We start from the raw sequence: 22,327 nt of genomic DNA on the forward strand, positions 1-22,327 counted from the left end.
GGGAGGCAGTTGCTTTCAGTCTTCCTCCTGCCCCCTCCTTGCCAAGCCACCACCTGCCACCAAGGAAACTGTGGTTGGACACAATGAAGAACTTTTAGGGCTGTTATCAAGTGGGGAATTTGGGCAGGTGGTAGGCCCCACTTTCTGTGCAAGCAAAACAGTGCTGGTCAGTGGGTTGGGAAGGAAAGGAACAAATGTGCCTGGGGACAGAGAGGTGGGAAAGGTGACTTCTCCAGTCTCCCTCTTGCCCTTGGATACTATCTCCAACCCTTTGTTCCCCACAGATGTCTTGCTGCTCCAGTTTGGCAGCCAATCCCCAAACAATTCTCCACTCACTCTGGCTTAGAACTGTGTTTCCATATCACTGGAAACGACTGCTCACCTTGGACCCTCCCAGCTGCCCGCGTGACCCCGTGTCCGGGCTCCCAACCCCTTCCCAGCCATCATAGTACCTGCCCAACTTGGGCTGATCTTCCTCCTTAGCTCCAAGAATTCTGTGGCTTGGATTTTCTACTCCAAACACCTCCTCACAACTTCCTTCCCCTCCTCCTCCAGAAAGCCCTCACCTGGCCTTGCTTTTGCCTTCCTGCCCCACCCTGTCTCCCCAGTCCTGATGTCCCCCCCCCATTCTTTCAGCCAGAGTCTGCCAGGGTCTCTCCTGGTGTGTGGGTTGGGAGTTGTCTGAGATGGGGCCTAGATCTCCCCTTACCCCAATTAGAAACACCCCAGAGACAGGAGCCTTGATATTCTCCCAGTTCTCAGGAAAGTCCTTGAGAGCAGAGCTTGAAAAAGGGAGGGAGGGGATGAGGGCAATTATCAGAGGAGGTGATGAGAAAGAACTGGCAAGAGTTGAAGAATAAATGAAACCTGTGTCTCTCCTGAGCTCTGGCCCAGGGAGCAGGGCAGAGAAGAGAAAGAAAGGATTGTGAATGTTAGGTGGGGAGGGGTGGGGCAGGAAGAGAAAAAGGTTTGATGGCTCCTCTGGTGGGTCTGCCCAGAGGATCCCCGGAAGGGTTTACCAAAGCAAAGGCTGGGAGAGGTGGCAGTCTTTCCTATACCAGCAGGCATGGCGGAGGCCCGCTTAGGTGGCCAGTTGTTGAGGACAGAGGGAACCTGTTCCATCCGTCTCCTGTTTCTCGAGCCCCACATGCCTAGCAGTAGTATTTGGATGCCCTGGGCTCACTGCAGCAATCCAGAGTCATAAACAGTGTTAACAAAAGCCCCCAGGCATCTCCAGTCTTGGCCTGGAAGAGAAGCCATTGGGTTCTAATTCTGGATCTGCCATTAATTAATTTGCTGAGTGATCTCTGGCAAGTTCCTCAACTTCTCTGGGCCTCCTTTTCCTGTTCCCACCCTCCACCCCATGAACAGGTGCCCAAGGGAGGAGGTGGAGCCTCTTCCAGGCTGTCTCTGAGGCAAGAGGATGGATGAGAGATGAGCGCCAGTGGTTAGGTCCTGGACCCTTTCTCTGGGCAGTGGAGGAGGCTGATGAGGGGATATGGTGCTGTTTCACTCCTGAGGGGAACATCAATCTTCCACACCTTCTTCCCCGCCCCTCCTTAAGATGCCTCCCCACCCCACCTTCCTGCCCACCTGGGGCCCAGCACGGGAGCAGGAGCAAACCCTCCAGAGAGAGCCTAGCCCTGAGCCCAGCACTCCTGATGAGCAATAATTTGTTTTATGACAGAAAAGGAAATTGTCTTCAGTTTCACAAGAGTGAAACGAATTCGTTTGAAGTAGTTTGCCCTGCGGCAGGCAGGAGAAGGTTTCTCTCCTGAGCTTGCCTTCCCTCTCCTTCTCTCCCCCTCTCTCTCTCTTCCCTTCTAATTACTGCAGCTTCCAAGCTGTTGGCATGAGTTGATGCCAAGCTGTCAGATGCCAACTGCCCCAGGATCTCACCTCTTGGGTGTGGATGTGGGGATGGAGCCACAGGAACAAGGTGGGGTGGCTCTCGGTTCAACCTCTGCCATGCCCTAAGCCTTACCTGGCACCATCAGGGAGGGAGGAGGAGGGCTGGGGCAGAGGGCAGCTCCACAGGGCCCCGGAGAGCAGTCAGCTCTGGGGCCTTGGGAGGCACTGGCACTTTGAAGCCCAGGGAGAGACCTGTCATGACCTCTTGGGCTTTCCACATGGACTGCCCATGTTTCCTGATCAGCCCTTTTTCCTTATTCTCTCTTATCACATCCTAGAAGCTGACCTCTGTGGTGGTATCTGGGCAAGAAAATGAACCATTGGCCACCTATTGGTGTGAAGACTAAGATTCATTTGGGGTGGACAGGATGGGAGGACAGAACCGGTGGATCATCAGTGCTCTCATTAAGAAGTCCAGTGGACTGAAAAATCATGGGACCCTCCTATGCCCATTCTAAGGGCCCCCCTCCTTTTTCTTCCCACCCCCTATCCATCATTCCACTCATTCCTTTCACAACCTTATAAAGCCTTTATAGAGTGTCAGGCACCATTCCAAGCATGGGGAGTTGAGCAATGCACAAACCTCCCTGGCTCCATGGAGCTTACATTCTAGTGAGCGGTGTGTTAGCTACAGGGGAAAGTGGCTGTGCCTAGCACATGCCTGGAACACAGAAGGCACTTAAAAATATTTTCTGAATGACGACTCAATGCCCAGTCTGAATCAAAGATGACACTACAAAAGTTCAGCTGCTAAAGAAAAACAATCTCTGTTTAACCCCTTTTCTGCCATGTTCTGCCTTCTCTCCCCTCCTCCCCCCGGGAGCCCTCCTGCCATGGTCCTAAGTGAGGTTGTGAAGGGGCAGCTGGCTGCATGGAGAGCAGGCAGCCTCCAGGCTCCAGGGCTGCCAACCTGGCACCGCTGCTTGGCGCTAGGTGCCCTCTAAAACAACAAACTTTATGTCTCTAATTGGGCACTTCCTGTTTGTCTTGATATTATCTCCAGTCCTTGAAGCCCACAGGCCCAATCAGGGCCAGGGCAAAGGGCAGGAGCTGTGGGGATTGAGTGGCCTTCCCTGTAGGTTCCTAGGCTGTGCTCAAGGGTGCTGGGCAGAGAGAGGTCTGAGGTCTAAAGCTCCAGGGCACTGAGTGAGGAGCCCAAGCCCCCTGTCCCATGCTACAGGCAGTTCTTAGATTCTGGATTCTGGTCATCTCAGGTTCTTGGATTCTTGGATCAATGACATGCCTTTCCCTTAATGACTTGGTTTTCTAACGCTGCAGGACAGGGGGAACTCAGGGTGGGAATCACCAGGCTTCATTGCTCTCTCCCTTTCTGATTCCTAACTTGGCTGGGAAGTCCTCCTTGATGTCTAACTTCAATACCTTTTACTAGCCTTTGGGGAATGGCTCCAGCTTTGGCACTTTAGCACCCAAGTCTTACCTGTCTTAGGTTCCTGAATCAATATTGTAGGTGCTTTACACATGAAGCTCCTTCTAGATTTTGAAGTCCCCCTGGGACCAGCTCTCTCCCATAAAAGCAGCCCCCCACCTTGTATGTCCACCATGCTAGGCATCAAGATGGCTGCCCCTGTGGGTGGTAGAAGCAGGGCAAATTCCAGACAGGCCCCCACCCCGGCCAGAGGGGCAGCCTCTGCCACCCCCAGAGATCCAGGTAATAACCTAGGGGCCACGCCAGGCTCGCCAGCACCTGAGCCACCGGCAGCAGATAATGACGGGGGAGCTGGGCAGGCAGAGCCAACCCCTCAATCAGGAAGCAAATTAAAAAGGGGAGGAATCTCCCAGACAGACCACAACAATGAGACCGGCCCCCTTTCCAGGGCACTGCCCGCCTTCCCTCCTACCCGCCCAATTTTGCCTGCCAGGTCCTGGTACCCAGCCCTCCCCTCTAATTCCCTTCTTGTAGGATCCAGCTGGAGGTTTCCTGGGTGACCCTGGCTGCGGGTTGGTGGCAGTGCCCAGCTGGCAGGACACAGGATGCTGGGCCTCTCATGGAGCCTCATCTGCCAGCCTGATCCTGGAGTCAGGCACTGGGCACAGTGGGGGGTGAAAGAGGAAGGCGAGGGCATGCTCCTAGTGCAGCATCTTGAGCCCATGAGCTGAACTCCGGATGGCTGTGACAAAGGGATTTATAGAGAACCAGCCTCTAGCCTGGCAGCCCCTTCTCCTCTGCAAAGGGTGCAATTCAATCCAGTGCAATATATATTTATTGCACACTCAGCCCTAGTGACCCTATGAGATGCTGGGGGATACAGTGATGAACAGAGAAAATGCCAATCTTTTAAGGAGCTCATGATCTGAAACACACAACTAATCATATTACCCATCAGACAGTGTTAAGCCCTTTGTATTTTAGGACTATGGGAACACAGAAGAGGGTACCTTGGAGAACTGGAGAAGGCTTAATAGAGGAGGGAGACATAGGAGTTGGGCTTCAAAGGATCAATAGGAGCTCACAGGCAGAGAAATAGGAGGAGCATTTCAGACCAGGAACAGTATGGGGCATGACAATGTATGAGCAATAAGGATCGAGTAGAATCCCCCGTGGCTGGAAGCTGGGCAGTTTGAGGGACAACGCTGGAAAGGTAGGCTGAGACCACGGGGATATGGGCCTTCAATTCCAGGCCAAGGAATATGGATTTTCTCCTGTAGGTAATGGGGAGTTATTGAATGCTTTTGAGCTGAGGCATATCATGATCAGGATGCTGCAACCCTGGTAAGAAGAATTTTAACTGCCCACAGAGGGACAGAGAGAATTCTGCCTTTTCTGCCTCTGCTTTTCTCCATGGCTGCTGTCTAGTCGGCCCTTCTCCCCGCCCCCACTCATTGCCTTTGCTCCTTTTGTCCCAACCCTCCAACTCATTATGCCAAGCAGGCTAACAGGGCAGCTCTCACCCTCCTCAGCTCTCCCCCCCCACCCTGCATGTCCCTCTCCGTCCATCGCACAACCAGGGCCAGTGTGTGTGTGGGGGGTGGATAAGGGATGGCAGGGAAGCTGGGCTCATTTCCTCCATGGGTCTTTGGATCCCAAGGTCTCTGTTGTGTCTTCCCACCTGACCCACGCTTCTGCCTTCACTGCTACCCGACTCAGCTGAGAGAGTCTGGAAGCTTTGATTTCACGGAAACATTTTTCTAATTTACTCAGCTGTAGCTTATCCACTCCCTTCTCAAAGAAAGGCACTGAGCTGAGGACTGTGTGGAATGAAAAAGACATGAGCTCTGCCCTAGCCGGTTTGGCTCTGTGGTTAGAGCATCGGCCCTCAGGCTGAAGGGTTTGGGGTTCGATTCCGGCCAGGGGCACGAACCTACCTCGGCTGCAGGCTCATGCCCTGGTAGGGGCGGGTATGGGAGGCAACCAATCAATATGTCTCTCTCACATCGATGTTTCTCTCTCCCTCCCTACCCCTTATACTAGCTCTGAAAAAGCAAGAGGGGGAGGGGAGGGAAATACCCTCGAGAGGGGATTTAAAAAAAAAGACAGATCCCTTCCCTGCCCTCCAGGAGCCTACCGACCCACTGGTAGGGAAATAAGAAGACAATTCCATGGAAATTGTACTGACAATTCCAGCGGCAATAGTACTAAGGAAGTTCAGAGGAGTAAGCTGCTGGGAGGACTTCACAGAGAAGCTTTGAGCTGGGAGTTTGAAGGATGAAAAGCCTTCCTGAGGCAGAGATGGGGCGGCAGGGTGGAAGCAGCTGGAGCAAAATGGGAAGGCTGGACATATTCGGTGGACACTGAGTCCAGTGGGCTGGCCTGGGCTGGAGGGTTTGAACAAGGACCAGGGAAATAAAGATTGCAAAGGCGACAGAGGCCAAGCAGGAGGGCCTTGAATGTCATGGTTAACACTGGGGGGGCCAATGGATGTGTTGGAGATGGAGGTTCCAAGATGGAGTGGCATTTCAGGGTGATTAATGTTATTGGTCTGTAGGACAGCTTAGGTGTCTGGGCATAGAAGTAGCAGAAAGCTAATACAAGATCTAAAAATAATCCAAATGAGAAGTAATTCCTGTTACCAAGTTGGCACTTCTCTAGGATTTTCATAGGCCGGTTGTCATTCCCAATTCATTCATTCACTCATTCAACAAATGTTTATTAAGCACTTGCTAAGTACCGGGAACCATTTTAGGCTCTTTTTCATCTCCCCCACCCCCTGCCTCTCTCTCCCTGACTTTTGGATTTGAAGACACAGGTAAATTCTCACCCACATGTACCCAGGGACCTTAGCCCAGTCACGCCCAACCCCTGCCCCATCCCAAGCTAATCCAGTAGCTTCTGCCTTTGGAGCAGGTATATAGGGGGGAAAGTCTAAATTAGAGAACACATGCAGTAAGAATTTGAGGGGTAGCATGAAATAGGGACATTTGAGGGTGGGAGGGTGAGCTTGGGCTGCAGAGAGCTGTTGGTGGGAGGGAAAAAGAAAGTTGACAGCTGAGGGTAGGGGGAACCTGGGATCTCTGGGGGAGGGAGGCTGGGAAAGAGGAGAGAGATGGAGAAAAGAGTAGGAGACATCTGGTGAAGATGGGGGCTGGGTGGGAGGGACAAATTAGAGAGCTAGAGAAGGAAGTAGAGTCTTAGCAGCTAGAGGAGGTGGGGGACAGGGAGGCGAGGGCAGAGGAAATGGGCCCAGGCACTGGAGACAAAAGTCTGGGAGTCTGAGCCTCTGAGGAGCCACCTGGAAGGTGCAGGCTGCGGCAACATCAAACCTGGGATCCCAGGGGGGTTGGCTCTGGAGTGAACTGGAGTTGGGGGGGTGGCGGTGGATCCAGGGGGAGCTGAGAGCAAGAGAGAGGGGCTTGAATCTACCATTAACCCTGCTGGGTCTTGAGCCTCACCCAGCACCAGAGTCCCACCCTCCATGTGTAGCTCTAGGCCCCGTTGCACCGACCCCCAGCTTTCCTACCTCATCACTGGTGGTGGGAAAGCACGCGCTGTTCTGAGGTGCACATGGAGGAGGGAAGGGGGTCTCCTGCCAAATGGGGTCCAGGTTGTGTTAATAGCTCCCCTCCCCGCAAACCAGTGAGGGTCTCTACATACCCTTTACTGATCTAAAGCTGGGGAAAGGGGTGTGGGCCAGCAGGGCCAGCCCCAGAGCTGTCTTTTTCCTACCCCCAACTCCCCTCACCCCAAGGTTCTCCCATCTTTTGGACTGGACCTGCTACCTAAGCATATGGAACCGATTGAAAGAATTTGTATGCTCACCTTATAATTTATGCAAATCAACTCTGTAATTAACTATAATTTGGAGGCATCCTTTGGTATTTGAGACATTTATCCATGAGGAAATGCCCTAGTGATAATGCTCCCGTATTAACATTATTTACTCCACCTGTGTGGTCTCCTCAGCTTGTTTCCCCCCTCACTCTGACTTTCTGGGCTGGAAGGTAGGGAGGAGCAGGGAAGCCCCTCCCTGGAGCCTGCCTCAGTCATGACGCCTGGGTGCCCCCAGGGAGTTGTGCTGGCCCTGTCCTCTTAATTGTGCTGAGGATTGAAGGAAGGGGTGCAGCTCTCTCTCCTAAGCCCCCCCACCACTCTACTCTCTTCTGCCCAATGGGTGGCTTTCTTGCTGGGCTTTTTAGCTCTCTTAAGGGCCTCAATGTTCTCATCTCTGAAATGGGTAGAGGAAGGACCTGTCGAGGCCTTTACGGGATAATTACTGAAAAGCTAATGAAGGGACTGGGAATCCCCAGTCTAGAGGTTCCTGAGGGTGGAGGGGGAGGAGCAGGACAAAGTTCAGGGCAAAGACGCCCTGACTCATCCTGTGGGGGCTTTGGGGGAGGTGGCAGGCAACCCTTGGGTTACTGGGTTCTGGGTGTGTGTAGAGGGGCTGCACAGCAGCTTCTCTCCTCAGTGTCAAGGGCATGGAGCTATGGCCGAGAAAGGGACATGAATACCTGAAAAGTCCCCAGGCCACTCTCCTATGTGGGTCAGAATTCCTAGCTTCAGAGAGCTTTGGGGAACTGGTCTGATTCTGTTTCCTCTCCTTTCTCCTTCCTGGTCTTTTGTCCCTCTCTGTTCCAGGACATGCTCCTGTTAGCCAACATGCCTGAACTTACAGCCACCCTAAAATTAAGTTCATGTAAATAGTTGGGGCTGTGGGGGCTCTACCTAAATTCACCTCCAGGCCCCTTCTCCCTTCCCAGGCCTTGTCTCCAGCCTCTTCACTCTCCTGGAGTCCCAGGATTCCTGAACTGTCTATAAATGTTCTTGGCTGGGCTCTGCCTCTAGTCTTAGGTAACCTCTTGCTTGTCCCAAGATGCCTCACCCTGCCCTAGGTCAGGGAAAGGGTCTTCCCTCCCCATTTGACAAGGAGAGATCCCAGATCCAAAAGGTGACTTACACTGGATCGTCCTGGGGATCTAAGTTGGGCTGGGGACAAAGAAAAGGGAGGAGGAATGAGGCCCCCGGCAGAAGTAGGAGAGACCTGCTGGAGTAGCCAATGTTACTGACCTGGAGCTCTGCGGGGAGGGACCGACTCTGTGTGTGTGTGTGTGTGTGTGTGTGTGTGTGTGTGTCCCCTAGGTCATGATAGTGGTACTTCTTTTTCCCCCACCCAGTCCATGCAGGGAGCCTCCAAAGGAGGGGGTGGAATTTGGAGAGTTCCAGCCACCCCAGCTCTCTCCCTGGCGATGCTCTCATTCCCTCCATCCTGCAAGAACCACTTTGCCCCTCTCCCACTGCCCCTCCAACCTCTGGAGAGGGAAGGAAGTCCTCCGTGCCCACCCCCACCCCAGCTGCCTCTTACAGCAGAAATCCTCCTTTCCTGGCACACCTCGGAGTCTCAGATCTCACCCCCTACCTCTCCCCCAGGAGAGCCGGGGGCCACTGTTTCCTGGATTATCCTAAAAGCTTTGGAGGCCGTGAGGACTTGGCAGCACCCCTGCCCACATCTCTCACCTCCTCCTCTGCTCTGACTGTCGCCTCCTTTATAAAGCCTGGCTCTCCCATCACCCCCACTTGCCCCTCACTGCCGCTGCCAGCTCTGGGCTCCATGGACTGGTAAGAGGGGCTGTTCCCTGTCCAGTTCAGGAGATGGAGGGCCCCACTTAAGTGGGGATCATTGAGAAGGGTTTGGAAGGCTTGATTTTCTCTGAATTGGGAAGGGGAAGATAAGAGGGAGATCTTGGAGGTCTCTGTATGGAGAGCCAAGGGAATTCTTTGGAGGTCTTTGGACTGGGCTGGGTGGAGATCTGGGTAAGAAGTGGAGTGGATTCAGTTAATAGGTGACTGGGGGCTTCATTCTGATATAAAAAATGAGCAAATATTAACAGACAGGGCACACACTCACCTCACAGAAGTTCATGCTTGATAAACACCTGCAGAAGTAGTGGGGGATGTATCACTGTACATGTCCTGTGGGGAGCTCCTCTTTGTCATGAGGAAGTGGAAAGATGACCCACATTCAAGCTCCAAAGGCGCACGCAGGCACAATGCCCCCCCATCCCCCCACATGCAGTATCCTCAGCTAGATTTACCTTTCAGACTGAAAATGGATGTGGGTGCTAGCGTTATTTGGATTTGTGGTAGAATTCATGCCCAGCTTAGTGCTCGGACCCTAGGTAGATCCTCAGTGAATGTTTGCTGAATGAACACGGGTGAATGAAAGAAAAGGATTTGGCCCCAGCTCTGGACTCTGTCTAGTTTCCCAGGAACCTGGGACAGCAGGGTAGAAAGAAGAACGGAAAAGAGAAATGTGTTGGTGTGCAAGGTCGCCAGCTTGCCATCTTCCTAGTGCAGCTTGGAGGTTGGCGTGAGGAGTAGAGAAGAGTGAGCAGCTAGGAAACCAGGAATCAGGAGAACGGCGTTCTGGTCTCTGCTCTGCTTCTAACTTGCTGTGTGACTTTGGGCTACTTGCCTCTCTGTTCTGGGGTTGTTTCCCTACTAGTGAAATGAGGATTTGCACTAGCCAATTTCTATGGGTGGCTCAGCTTAGATAGTCTCATAGTGCAATCTCCACACAAAGGTAATTGAGGTTTGGAAGGGACCACAGATGCAGCTGTGACATCCCAGCAATTCAAGAGGACTTTGATCTAGGTAGGGATCAGCTTAAGAATGCTGTCCCCTCCACCTTCAGGATCTAGAGGAGCCAGACTCCCAGGGCCATCACTGATACCATGGTAAGGCCGGATGGACAAGCAGGCAGAACACAGGCTTTGGAGCCTGACAGACCTGCACTTGGTTTCCTTCTCTGTCTCTTAACAGCTGTGTAATCTTGGCCAGGTCATTTAACTTCTTTGATCCTTGGCAGAATTCCTCATCTGTACAATGGGAATAATAATAACTACTTAGCTGCATGCTCATGACAATTAAAGATATTTGGGTAAAGCACTTGGAATATAGTAGATGCTCAATAAATAAATGTGGGTTATGATAAACATGGGGACTAATGAGGCTGCTCCCTGTACAAAATGGATTGCCAACTACCAATGAGGTGTGAGAATAAGAGTAGCAGAGATGGGAGAAGGACACTTGTGGCAAAATCTGACTGCCCCGTGAGGCAATAAGGGAGAGGAGCAGAAATAGCCCAAGTCCTGGGCAGATCTCCGTTTGTGTAGGAGACATGGTGGGCAGCATTGTTCAGTTTGAGATGAGATAATGCTGGGCAGTTAAGTCAACATCAGGCCATGGGCACTGCTTAGTAGGAAAACATCTGGAATGCAGGAAATGGAAAGGGCTGGAATCAGAGGAACGCCAGCAGAAGGTCATCTAGAAGGAAGATAGTGAATGCCCTGAGTCGGAAGCATAAGCCTCGACAGGGCAGGAAATCAGAATGGCTGAGTTTCCAAGACAACTGCATTACTGTTCATTTTTATGCTGATGAGCAATAGGCAGATGGAAGGTCTTTGCTTCTGGGAACTCAGTTGCCTTCGGATCAGGGTGGGGTGGGGTTAAAAGGAGCCTGGGGTGAAAGTGGGATGTCTACCATCTGGGGGCTGGATCTCCTTCCCTGTTGCTTTTCAGGGAAACAGCAGAAGCCAGAAAGACAATCTAGTGCCTATAAATAAACGGGAGGGGGGAACTCTGTCCCCCACTCAGAGTAAGATCTCTGAGCAAGTGTTAGCTCCTTAAGAGCAGTAGCTTTGGGAACAGCTACTAGAAGGCTAGAAGACTGCAGGGAGGGGGAGGCAAAGAATGCCTAGGGGTCAAGTCTGACTTAACCGGCTCTGTGACATGAGCCCTGACTCTATTCCAGACATGGCTGTGAACTGGGATGCAAACCCAAACAGCCAACATTTACAGGCTGAGTGAACGGGGGTAAAAACATGAGGACAGAGAGGGCTGTCAGTGTAGCTGTGGCACAAAGACCCAGCAGTTCTGGACAATCTGTACCTCAGGGGGCTGAGTGTCAGGAGGAAGGAAACTGGCTGATCGGAAAGTACAACCCTGACGTGATGGGTGGTGGTGGGGAAGCTCCTTTTCTTTGACTGCCCAGGGAAGCCGGTCTAACTGAATTTCACAGAGAAGGGAACTGAGGCTCAGAGCAACCTGACCAGCCAGATCAGCTTAGCAAGTACAGGGCTGGGGATAGAATTTAGACCTTTGTGAATATACCTTAATCCAACAAACATTTGCTGGGAGCCAACTTTTTTTAAAAAAATATATCTTTATTGATTTCAGAGAAAGGAAAGGGGAGGGAGAGAGAGAGATAGAAACATCAATGATGAGAGAGTCACTGATCGAGCCCGCAACCCGGGCATGTGCCCTGACCGGGAATCGAACCCCGATCACCTGGATCCTAGGTCGAAGCTCAACCGCTGAGCCACGCCCAGCCGGGGAAGCCAACTTTTTAAATACTTATCAACAACAACGATATCTTTACTGTGAGTTCACCAGATGCCCATGGGGCTAAGTATTTTAAGTACATCAATTCCTTTAAGCCCCAGGAAACCCACCCCCCAAACTTGTACTCAGGTTGTCCAGGTGAGGAAACTGAGTCATAGAAAAGAGGTAGATGCACAGATAAATCAGACATTGACTCTGGATGTGAGAACGTGCGTGTTTCTTGGGAAACCACAGACACAAAGATCGAGTTTTCAAGTGCCTGGTGGATTCAGGTCAGCCGTTTCATAGTGGCGCTTGGAGCGTGTCCCAAACGGGAATGTAGGACCCGTAAGTCAAGGGTGGTGGAAGCAGGGCTGCAGAAGCGAGAGTGAATCAGTCAGAATTCCGGTCCAGCTGTGCGAAAAGGGCTGTAAAGACAACAGACAGACAGACAAACAAACAAACACGAAAACTTAAAAAGCCGATGGCAGCGCGCTTAGGGAAAGCCAGTTGGCACAACGAAAAAAATACGAAAATGGATCAGAATTTCCCTACAAGACAAGGGTCGCTTCGGGAGGTAACCCGCAGGTAGAGGAGACACCAATCCGGAAAGGAGCGTCGTGTGACCGGGGTGCAGAGGCCACCAGGCGGGCGGTGGAGGAAGGGAAGAGGGGCGCCGCTACCCACGGGCGCTCGCTCCGTATCTCGATCCACGCGGATCGGATCTGGGAAGAAGGTGGGAGCTGCGAACGCCCTGAGAGTTTGCCAGAATGCTGCATCGAGTGCGTGCATTCGTTTTTCTCGAAGGAATCCCACGCCCTTCCCCAAAGTGAAGAACCTTAGGTTTAGACTTCTAGTTGGGAGTCAGGAAGGAGTGGCGGCGAGGGGTCGGTCGCGCAATACTTTCCAGCACTGACCACTCCCAAGGCCATTCAGGCGCCTGCCCCAGGTTCCGCGAACCGGTGCGCGGGGGCGAGGGCGGTGGGGCTGTTTGAGGGGTGCATTTAGTAGGCGCCGGGGTTGCCGCCTAAGGGGAGATGGAGAGTGAGAGCTGAGGGGTCCTGGAAGACAAGTGGGGGCAGGCAAAGACGGACGAGTGCGGGAGTTGATGGGGAGGGGAGAGAAAACCAGGAGGTCACCCAGAAAGGACGAGCGGCAGGAGAGGGAGAACTGGAGCGCGAGCGAGAGCAAATGCCGGGGGCGGGAGGGGGTGGTGGAGAGAAGCGGCGGGGGGAGTAGGGAAGGAGGGCAGCAGCCAAGATAAATTTCTCACGGCCTAGGGCGGGGAGTGGACCGGACGCATAGTTGGCGCTCAGTCACATTTCCTTCTGGCCTCCCAGTTCCAGGGCAGCTCTGGTGGGCCGAGAGCAGTCGAGGCAAACGGCGCCTTAGGGTGGCTCAGTGTCACCCCAGGACCCGCCCCCTCCTCTGTTCCCCACCCCCAGGGTCTGAGTCCTGCGTCCCCTGCCAGACCAAACCAGCTTGAGGGCAGCTGTCCTCCCCGTGGGGCGGGTCTTGGAACCTGGGAAACTCTCCGCCGGGCCCCTCGCGGGAGAAGTGGAGGGACCGGGGAGGAGCGAGGGAGGTGGCAGGAGTCGACCTAGTTAGCGATCCCTCCCCCATTCCCTTCCCGCCCCCTCCTCGCGGGTCGGGCCCGGCCTCCAGTCCAGCCGAGCCCGCAAGGGTTAAAGGCGGCCGCAGGTGAGGTGGGCGGGGCCGCGATTTCGGGGAAAAAGGAGCGCAGGGCCGCGGATGAAGGCAGAGCGCGCGGGTGAGTCACGGGCGGAGCTGGCCTTACTCGCTCGCTCGCTAGCTGGCTCCCGCCCGCCCTCCGCCCCTCCTCCGCCGGGTTGGGTCGCGGCCCCCGCTCGCCCTTGGCCCCTGCCCCTCGCCGCTGGAGAGTCGGGCAGCGCGCAGGGCCCTGGAGTGCCCGCCGGTAGCGCGCCAGCCAGCCGTGCCCGGAGTCCAAGCGCAGCCTCGAGGTAGGAGCCCGGGTTGGGGCGGCGAGGGGTGAGCGCTACCGGGATCGTCTCCGAAAGACACTCCAGGAACGCGCTCCAGCCTCCTATGGCCTTGGGGGAGGTGAATCCGAGGGGCTCCGAGCCCCGGCGGAGAGAAAACTGGGCGGACGGGAGAGACTGGAGGGACCGAGGAGACTGGAAACTGGGGAAACTGGAGCGACTGGGACAACCGGAGGACTTGAACCTTAAGGACTGGGAGTACGAAAGCCCTACCACCTGAGCGCCGGTGATCTGGAGAGGCAGCCGGCGGAAGAGGGGAGGAGGGCGTCTGTAGCCGCGTTCCCCAGCGAGCCGGGAGTGCGCGTCCTGCTGTCTCCCTCCCCGAAACCTTGCTGGCAAGCCATGCGTCCCAGGACTGGGCTCCCTGCCCTGGGTCGGGAGGGGCCCCTCTGGGGAGCCTGGGTCCTGAGCCTCTCCACCCCCTAGCCTTTGGGGCCGTTCCCAGGCGCCAAAAGCTATTAGGGTCCCAGGCCTCACTGCTCCCGCCCAGCCCCTTCTGGGCTGCCCCGCCTGGGCCCGAGGCTCCATTCCTGCTGCTTCATCCTGTTCCTTTCTTGTGGTGAGGCAGCCGGAGCCTGAGTAGGCGCCCCAGTCCCTCTCTCTCTCCCTCTCCCAGACTCCCGGGGCCACCTCCCCGGTCCCAGGGGCAGAAAGGAGTAGGGTCAGCTGAGCCCTGCCCTAAACCATAGAGGAGGCCCAGGGGTATAAACCCCCACCCGGGGCACCAGTACTCCCAGGCCTTAGGGACAGGTGGTGAGAAGAGGGGGACCTTCAAGTCACAGACAGATGGTCAGGAAAGGGGTGGAGGTCTTTAGGTTCCCAATGGTTTAGGGAAAGTGGAGAGACACGATTCACAGAGGTACATGCAGTACCTATTCGCTGATTGAATGAATAAATGAATGTCTTTGTTCAAGTCACTTCTCCAAATACTACCCCAGTTTCCTCTTTTTTAAAATAAGAGGGTTAGTCTGAACAGTGGTTCTCCACACTTGGCTGCGTATCAGAATAATCTGTGGGACTCCTAAAAATGATCCATGCCTAGCCCTGGCCAGTGTGGCTCAGTTGGTTGGAATGTCGTCCCATACACCAGAAAGTGGAGGTTCGATTCCCAGTCAGGGACCCGGGTTCGATCCCCAGTTGGGGCCCGTGCAGAAGGCAGCCAAGCAATATTTCTCACATCAATGTTTCCCTCTCTCTCTTCCCCTGAAGTCAATTTTTAAAAAAAGATTAAGTTAGCCCCTTAGTTATTTGAAGTAAAGAACTTACTAGCTATATTCTTAAAAAAATAAATAAAATAAAAATGATTCATGCCTAGAATATACCCCTTTATAATATCTCTTTGGGCAATTCTTCCTCTTAATTTCTGTGATTCTGGCTTTTGCTGTTGCTCTCTGCTTTCCCCACTCACCCTCCATCCCTTAAGGAGTGTCAACTGTACTTTCCTGAGTTTGCTGGTACACTCAGAACTTGGTGACCCCCTTCTCTGGGGAAGCCAGCCCCTCCCCGCTTCACATCTGGGTCTCCCCTCCATTGGAGGAGGGCATGGGAGCAGCCAGAGAGAGCTGGCTGGCCCCGGTGCAGGTCAGGGCCGGAGGGAGGGCTTAACTTCCTCTGATGGCCACAAATCCCCCAGAAACTGGCACTGCAGCTGAACCCTCAGGGTGGTGAAGTCCCTGCCACAGGGAGATGGGTAGGAGCCAGGCGTGGGAGTGGGTTTGTTGGGGCAGGAAGGGGGGGTGAGGTTGAGTAGCGAAATGCTTGCCTTCGTGGAACACGCCTCAGTGATGGAATGAGGGCTCTTTCTCCAAAATCTCAGAATCTGCTTGGGCTTTGGGCTTTGGGAAGTCAGATAGCCTCATCTTTGAGTTTCAGAAACAAACCACCTCCCCCTCCCCATCTGGTGCTGAGTTAAACTGGGAAAGCTGAGAGGGGTCTGGAGCATCCACTTGGGCTGGCAGCAGGTCTGCAGGGGGAAATGCCACTGCCCCTTGCGCTGGCCTGGGCAGCTGGGGTGGTAGGATGGTTGGAGCACTGTACTGCAGGAGTATCCCGCCTACCCGCCTGGGACCAGCGCAACTCCCAGGATAAGCTGGGTCTCATAGGAGAGGTAACCTAGGGGAAGGTAGGCTCCACCATCCTCTGCCCTTGGCCAGAACTTCACATCCTCAAGTCTTTGCAGGGCTCTCAAATTCTCTTAACTGATCTTTAGCCCCCAACCAGAGGTGCGTTTCTCTTTTTCACCTGGGGGCTTGGAGAGGGGCACTTTGCAGGGAGGGCATCTAGGTTGGGATGGAAGGTGAGCTGGTGATTTTGCTCACTTCATCTCTTCTTTGCCTCCTTTAGGTATCACCTGAGGTGCCCCTGACCGTCCCTGTCCCCCACCCCACCCCGCATCCCGGCAATGCTAACCGCTGTCTGCGGCTCTCTGGGCAGCCAGCACACGGACGCGCCTCACGCCTCCCCTCCGCGCCTCGACCTGCAGCCTCTCCAAACATACCAGGGCCACACGAGCCCGGAGGCGGGGGACTACCCCTCCCCGCTGCAGCCTGGAGAGCTGCAGAGCCTCCCGCTGGGCCCTGAGGTGGACTTCTCGCAGGGCTATGAGCTCCCAGGGGCCTCCTCTCGCGTAACTTGCGAGGACCTGGAAAGCGACAATCCCTTGGTCCCGGGACCCTTTTCCAAGCTCCTGCAGCCAGACATGTCACACCATTACGAATCATGGTTCCGGCCAACTCACCCTGGCACTGAGGATGGCTCCTGGTGGGACCTTCATCCGGGCACCAGCTGGATGGACCTCCCCCACACTCAGGGCGCGCTGACCTCACCTGGCCACCCGGGGGCGCTTCAGGCTGGCTTGGGGGGCTATGTTGGAGACCACCAGCTTTGTGCCCCGCCACCACACCCACACCCACACCACCTCCTCCCAGCCGCCGGAGGGCAGCACCTCCTGGGGCCTCCCGACGGGTCAAAGGCCTTGGAAGCTGCCGCCCCGGAGTCCCAGGGGCTGGATTCCAGTCTGGATGGGGCGACCCGGCCCAAAGGCTCCCGGCGGTCAGTGCCCCGCAGCTCAGGTCAGACCGTGTGCCGCTGCCCCAACTGCCTGGAGGCGGAGCGACTGGGGGCTCCGTGCGGGCCCGATGGGGGCAAGAAGAAGCACTTGCACAATTGCCACATCCCGGGCTGCGGGAAAGCCTACGCCAAGACGTCGCACCTAAAAGCGCACCTGCGCTGGCACAGCGGCGACCGTCCCTTCGTGTGCAACTGGCTCTTCTGCGGCAAGCGCTTCACGCGCTCCGACGAGCTGCAGCGCCACCTCCAGACCCACACGGGCACCAAGAAGTTCCCCTGCGCGGTCTGTAGCCGCGTCTTCATGCGCAGTGACCACCTGGCCAAACACATGAAAACCCACGAGGGCGCCAAAGAGGAGGCTGCGGGAGCGGCCACGGGCGAGGGCAAGGCTGGCGGAGCGGCGGAGTCCCCCGGGGGCAAAGGCAAGCGGGAGGCCGAGGGCGGCGCAGCTCCCTCCAACTGAGCTCCTCCAACAGCCTCCCGCTGGTCTCCCCCGGGAGCATCAAAGGAGAGCCCCCAGGCCTGATGTCCTGGGAGGAGGGGGGCTTGAGTAAGAGGAGAAGGTGGATATTTATTGAGAGGGAGGAAAAGTGGTGTGGGGTCAGGGAGAGGGGACCCTAGGGGTGTTTTAGTCTCTGTGGCTGGACGGGACGCGTTTGACTGTTTGGCTGGCCCGGGTGAGTGCGGGAGCTGCGTATGCCCCTCTGTTCTCGGTTTCCTCACTGTTTCACTCACATCCCCCAGCTGGGGGGATAGGGTGGGGTATCCCTACCGGGGCTGGAGGGCGGAGGGGACCCGCTGGAGAAGGCTAGTGTCCCAGGAACAGAGAGGAGTGGGGCGGCCCGGGGCGCTGGGGGTAGCTGTCTGGACGCGTCTTTAGTGCCTGGGAACCGGGACATAAAAGCGCCTCCGGAACCGCCCTGTGGCCCCCGGTCCCTTTCATCCCCCTCATAGTGCTTCTTCCCCTAGGGTTTCCGGAGGGAGAGCTGAGATGGGGTAGGGAAGGCTGGGGTCCCCTTTAGGGAGGGGTCTCTAGCAGGCTAGGAGGGCTGTTTCTGTAGAAAGAACTCCTTTGATGCCCCTCCTTATTAACCCTTCCAGACCCAGTCTGATGGAGCTATGAAGGAAGAGGGGAAGAGGGCCAGAATCCGAGACAGCTTCCCAGCCATAACGGGTGGAAAAGAGAGCTAGATGTGGGGCATGGGCAAGGAAGTTCCCTTCTAAAATGAGAGAAAGCAATTAAATCGGGGAATGGAAGGAACTAACCTCTTCCATCTCAAACTTGGATTCAGTCCTTAACTCTTTGTCTTCATAAAAAATAAGTTCAGTAGTGCCCGTTCCCCACCTGTTACCCCCCACCCCCATCCCGTGTAAGCTTTCAAGTCAGCCAGAAGACCCTGCTCTAGAATTAATGTAGTTCCTCATCCTAAGTTCCCCATCATTTGCCTTCCCCATGGGGATGGAAGGAACAGGGTTACCTTGGCTTCTGGGGGGTAGGTGGGGGTGCCCCAGCAGAGGGATGTCCAGGGGTTCCCACTCAGAGTGGAGGACTCTGTCTCTGCCTGGCCAGCTCCTGCTCACCCTCCCCTTTCCCTGCCCCTGCAAGCCTTGCCCCTCCTGTAGAATGTGCTAGGAGGCTCCCCATCCCCTTCCACATGAAGGAGTGGTTCTCCCACCGGAGGGGGTCTGCCTTCTGAGGTGATGTCCAGGGAGCTGTCCCTGTTTTCTTCTTTAGATGCTAGAAATACATCCTGGTTGTAATCCTGGAGTGGGGAAGAGGAGAGGGGAGAAGTCCAGCAGAGGCTGAGCCTGGTAAAGGGAAAGGAGCTGATGAGGGAAGGGTTTGGAGCTAGTGGACTTTCCCAGGCTTGAGCTAGAGGCCGTAAGGTTTCCCCTGACCTCCCCTTCTTTCCACCCAGAGCCTTATTTGAGGATTAGTTGTGTATTGATTTTTAAGTTATAAGCAAAGGGTATTTTATTTAATATTAGGGCACGTGTCTGTGCATGTTGTGTGTACATGTGTGTGTATGTTTGTGTGTGTGTTTCTCTACTGAGCCTGGGGTCTCCAGCCAGGGAGACCCTATCTTGTTCACCCCACCCAAGGTCCTGGGGTCTAGGCCTACAGTGTCTCTTTCTCCCTTGGGGATGCTGGAGCCCAGTCCAAGGACTGGGAGCTCAATGGGAAATGGGGCTGGGATCTGGGTGAGAATATGTGTTTGTGTAGAAGGGAGTCCTTAAAAGGGACAGGGTGACTCCCTGAGGAACTCTTGGGCCTGGGATAGTTTAAGAAGTAATGTTCTTTCTTTATGCTCCGTCTTATCCCTACCTCCTGCTAACCCAACCAGAGGTCCCTTTCCTTCCTTAGAGGGTTGGGGGCAGGAGAAAGTTGGCAGTGCCTGCAGGTTGCCTGGCCAGGTAGAGAGACTGGGAGAAAGGAAGGGCACCGTGGGTGTGAGATGCCTTTCTCCTCCACCCATCGAAACCAGCCACCACCTCCTCGTGCCACCAGGACAGCTTTTCCCAGTGACCATTCTAAGGGGAACTCTTGAATGGGTGTTGGTAGTGGGGGAACATGGGTGTTCCCCCTATGGAGGCCCCCAGCTCTAAGGTGTCAGGTGAGGGCTTTGGTTAGGTTTTCTTGGCTGTTGGCCCCCTTCTAGGCAGCCCCCTAGAGGAGAAATGTAGGAATTTTTTTCTTTAACTGCTGTGAACCCACTTTGTTGGGGGGGAAGAGGAGGGAGAAACAGCCTGTGTTTTTTATGCCATAATAAAGTCATCAATCACATCGTTGCTTCATTTGTCTTCCAGCTCGGGTTTCCTTTTTGACTCAGTGTCCCTCGGCAGTGGAGACCAGGCTGCTGCAGGGTGGGGTGGACACTTCCCTTTGATCTTGCAGCCCTGGGCACCTCACCCCTCTCCCTTTGTTTGGGGCAGAGCTGAGCTGATGGAAGGGTCCGATCCTGCCCTGGAGGTGGCTGGTTCAGAAGGAGGGAGGAGCTCCCTCTGGGTGGATAGCTCTGCTGACTGTCCCACTCTGGTCTTAACCCGTGCAGATGAGGAAGTTCTAGATATTTCCTTCCTCCTCCACATACAAGTCCCCTCTTTCCCCTCCCCTGTCAAGAACGCTGGTTCCCTGCCTTCCCAGAGATAGCCAGCCTCTTGGCACCCTCACCCCACCCCCATGGGGTGTGTGTGTGTCAATCGGTCCCTCTGGCTGTGAGTGAAGTGGGGGTGACTGACAGCGATTTCTTCACCCAGGATGATCCCTATCAGGAGCAAGGCGATGAAAGGCTGCCAAGATATCTGATGGGCTCTCGCCCAGCTGGAAAGTATGAGGGAAAGGCTCCTACTGCAACTCCCAGATAGAGACCTGCCACAGTTACACAACCACACTGTGCACAAATGCGCCCTCACTGGACCCACGGGGCACCCTCAGATATGCAGAAATGCCCATCTGTGCACTTTCCCAGGCTGCCCAATGCCTGGCATGCAGATGGTGCCTAATTAATGTCAAATGAGTAAAAACTTCAACTCCAGAGCCCCATAGCCAGAAAGATGGACAGAGGATCAGTTTTGGATTTCAAGAGAGCAGGATAGATTATTGTATTCTTTCACCTTCCCATCTACTTTTTTTTTTTTTTTTTTTGCCAAAATTATTCTTTCCTCTAGTGGGACTTCTATTTCCCCCACTTTAACCCCAGCCCAATTAATTTCTCAGAGCCAAATCAGTACTCAGGTTGGTCCACCCCATCACAGGTTTGGGTCTGGGCTCACAAAGTCCACGTTGGGATGGGGCATCAGAATGATTTGCGGGATCACAGGGAAAACCAGGCTGATCTGGGGGTGCAAATGTTTGTTTCCATCTGCTCCTGCTTTAGAAGTCTGGGAGGATAAGGGACAGGTGCATTTTCCCATGACCATGATCATGCCCACCCCACTCCTTGGGGCGCCTCTTTTGTTCTCCTCATTCTGGGGGAGTTAGACCCCAGGAACCTAGTGAGTCCTCTCCTCTTTTTCCTTCCATGGCTGCCCCCAGAGACAGGAGGCTAGCCGTGGTGCTGGCTGGGCCTGTCTGGGCAGGGCTGGGGCTGCCCCTCCTCCCCTTGCAACTCCTCCCGCTGACCTGCATTCTTAGCGGGGGCCTTTGGTGGGGCTCTGACGCTCACTAGGCTCGTTTGCTTTGACAGCAATGCTGCCTGGCTGGCCTGGCCCCTCTGATGGAGCCCAAGGCCGGCCACCTCTGACCCCTCAGATCTGAAGCCCCTGGCAGGACGATCCCAGAGGGGCTGGGAGGGAGGGAGGGAAATTAGAACATCTGGACTGACCTTTTGGGCGACCTCTCTGAGCAGCCATCTCCTCTCCTGGGAAGTGGGAGTAGAATTCTAAGGTGGGTGAGTGAAATCAGGAATGGGAAAGTGACAGAAGATCAGGCTGCCTGGGAACTGCCGCCTGGGGCTGTGCTGCAGCTGACCCATCCTCCTCCTCCTGCCTGTTCCTGACCCCTAGCGGGCATCTGGGGAAGTTCAGGAGGTGAACCAGCTTTCTTGCTAGCCGTTTTGGTGCTCGTGTTAGTGCACAGCTTTGATATTTGTTTCTGGAACGCCATGCAATGGCAACCTTACCATCCCTCCCTGATGTTGCATCCAAAGCAGGCTTTACCTCCACATTAGCCCCAGTGAGCCTGACTGTTCAGCATCCTAACAGTGTAGGTTTGAAAAGAATCTCAGGAACCACACAGTCCTGTTGTTCCTACCCAGTAGACAGCATATTAGAATCACCCATGGAGTTTTTCAAGATACCCCGATTCCCTCCCTCAAGCCCCACCCAGTTATGCCCCTTGGGGCTATATTAGAACAGCGCTTCTCAAAATTCACACTTGAGGTCTTGTTAACATGCAACTTCTGATTCAGTAGGTCTGAGGTGGGGCCCAAGATTCTGCAATTTTTACAAGCTTTCAGATGATGCTGATGCTGGGAGTCTGCTGACACTTTGATAGCAGAGTATTAAAGTATTGTGTTGTGCAGTGAGACTTGTGTGGTTGAAAAATAACCACCCTGACTGGGTAGCTTAGTTGGTTGGAGTATCAGCCTGATACACCAAGGATGAGAGTTCAATCCCCAGTTAGGCCACATACAACAGTCAACCAATGAGTGCATAAATAAGTGGAACAACAAATTGATGTCTCTCTCTCCCTCTTTCTTTAATATCAATCAATAAATAAAAAATAAATAAAAAAACCCTTCCTCACCCCACCCATGGTTGAGAACCACCACTGATCTAGCTAAATACCTTCATTTTGCCACTGGGAAAATTGAGGCCCTTGCAGAGAAAGTGACTTGCCCAAAGGGATCCCACAGAAGCAAGATGAGATGCCAATCTGCAGAGTTCCAGGTAATGCTCCTCCCTACTTCCAACCCAGTTTGTAGATCATTCTTCTCTTCAAGTGGCAGTTCCCTTTCTGAAAGTGAAGCTCATCTCCCTGGAGACAGCATCCTCTTGGGACTCGGCCTTGTATACCTGGAGGCATTTAGGAAATATCTCAGATTGCAGG

General features: G+C 54.5%; 2 protein-coding genes across 2 annotated transcripts in view; both read left to right on the forward strand.

Annotated features, from left to right (window-relative positions):
* The window catches only part of SCRN2 (secernin 2), a 116,863-nt gene that overhangs the window by 89,376 nt on the left and 5,160 nt on the right, over positions 1-22,327 (forward strand). The window lies entirely within an intron of this gene.
* SP6 (Sp6 transcription factor) lies at positions 13,519-19,566 on the forward strand. Its single transcript, XM_081162371.1, has 2 exons — positions 13,519-13,668; positions 16,051-19,566. The coding sequence occupies exon 2, from the start codon at positions 16,109-16,111 to the stop codon at positions 17,237-17,239; it is 1,131 nt and encodes a 376-aa protein (XP_081018497.1). The 5' UTR covers positions 13,519-13,668; positions 16,051-16,108; the 3' UTR covers positions 17,240-19,566.

The sequence above is a fragment of the Miniopterus schreibersii genome, assembly GCF_964146895.1.
Source record: "Miniopterus schreibersii genome assembly, chromosome: 16".
Taxonomy (NCBI): domain Eukaryota; kingdom Metazoa; phylum Chordata; class Mammalia; order Chiroptera; family Miniopteridae; genus Miniopterus; species Miniopterus schreibersii.

What these genes read in the sequence shown, in the direction of transcription:
- SP6 (XM_081162371.1), top strand. Translation starts at nt 16,109, where the DNA reads ATGCTAACCGCTGTCTGCGGCTCTCTGGGCAGCCAGCACACGGACGCG.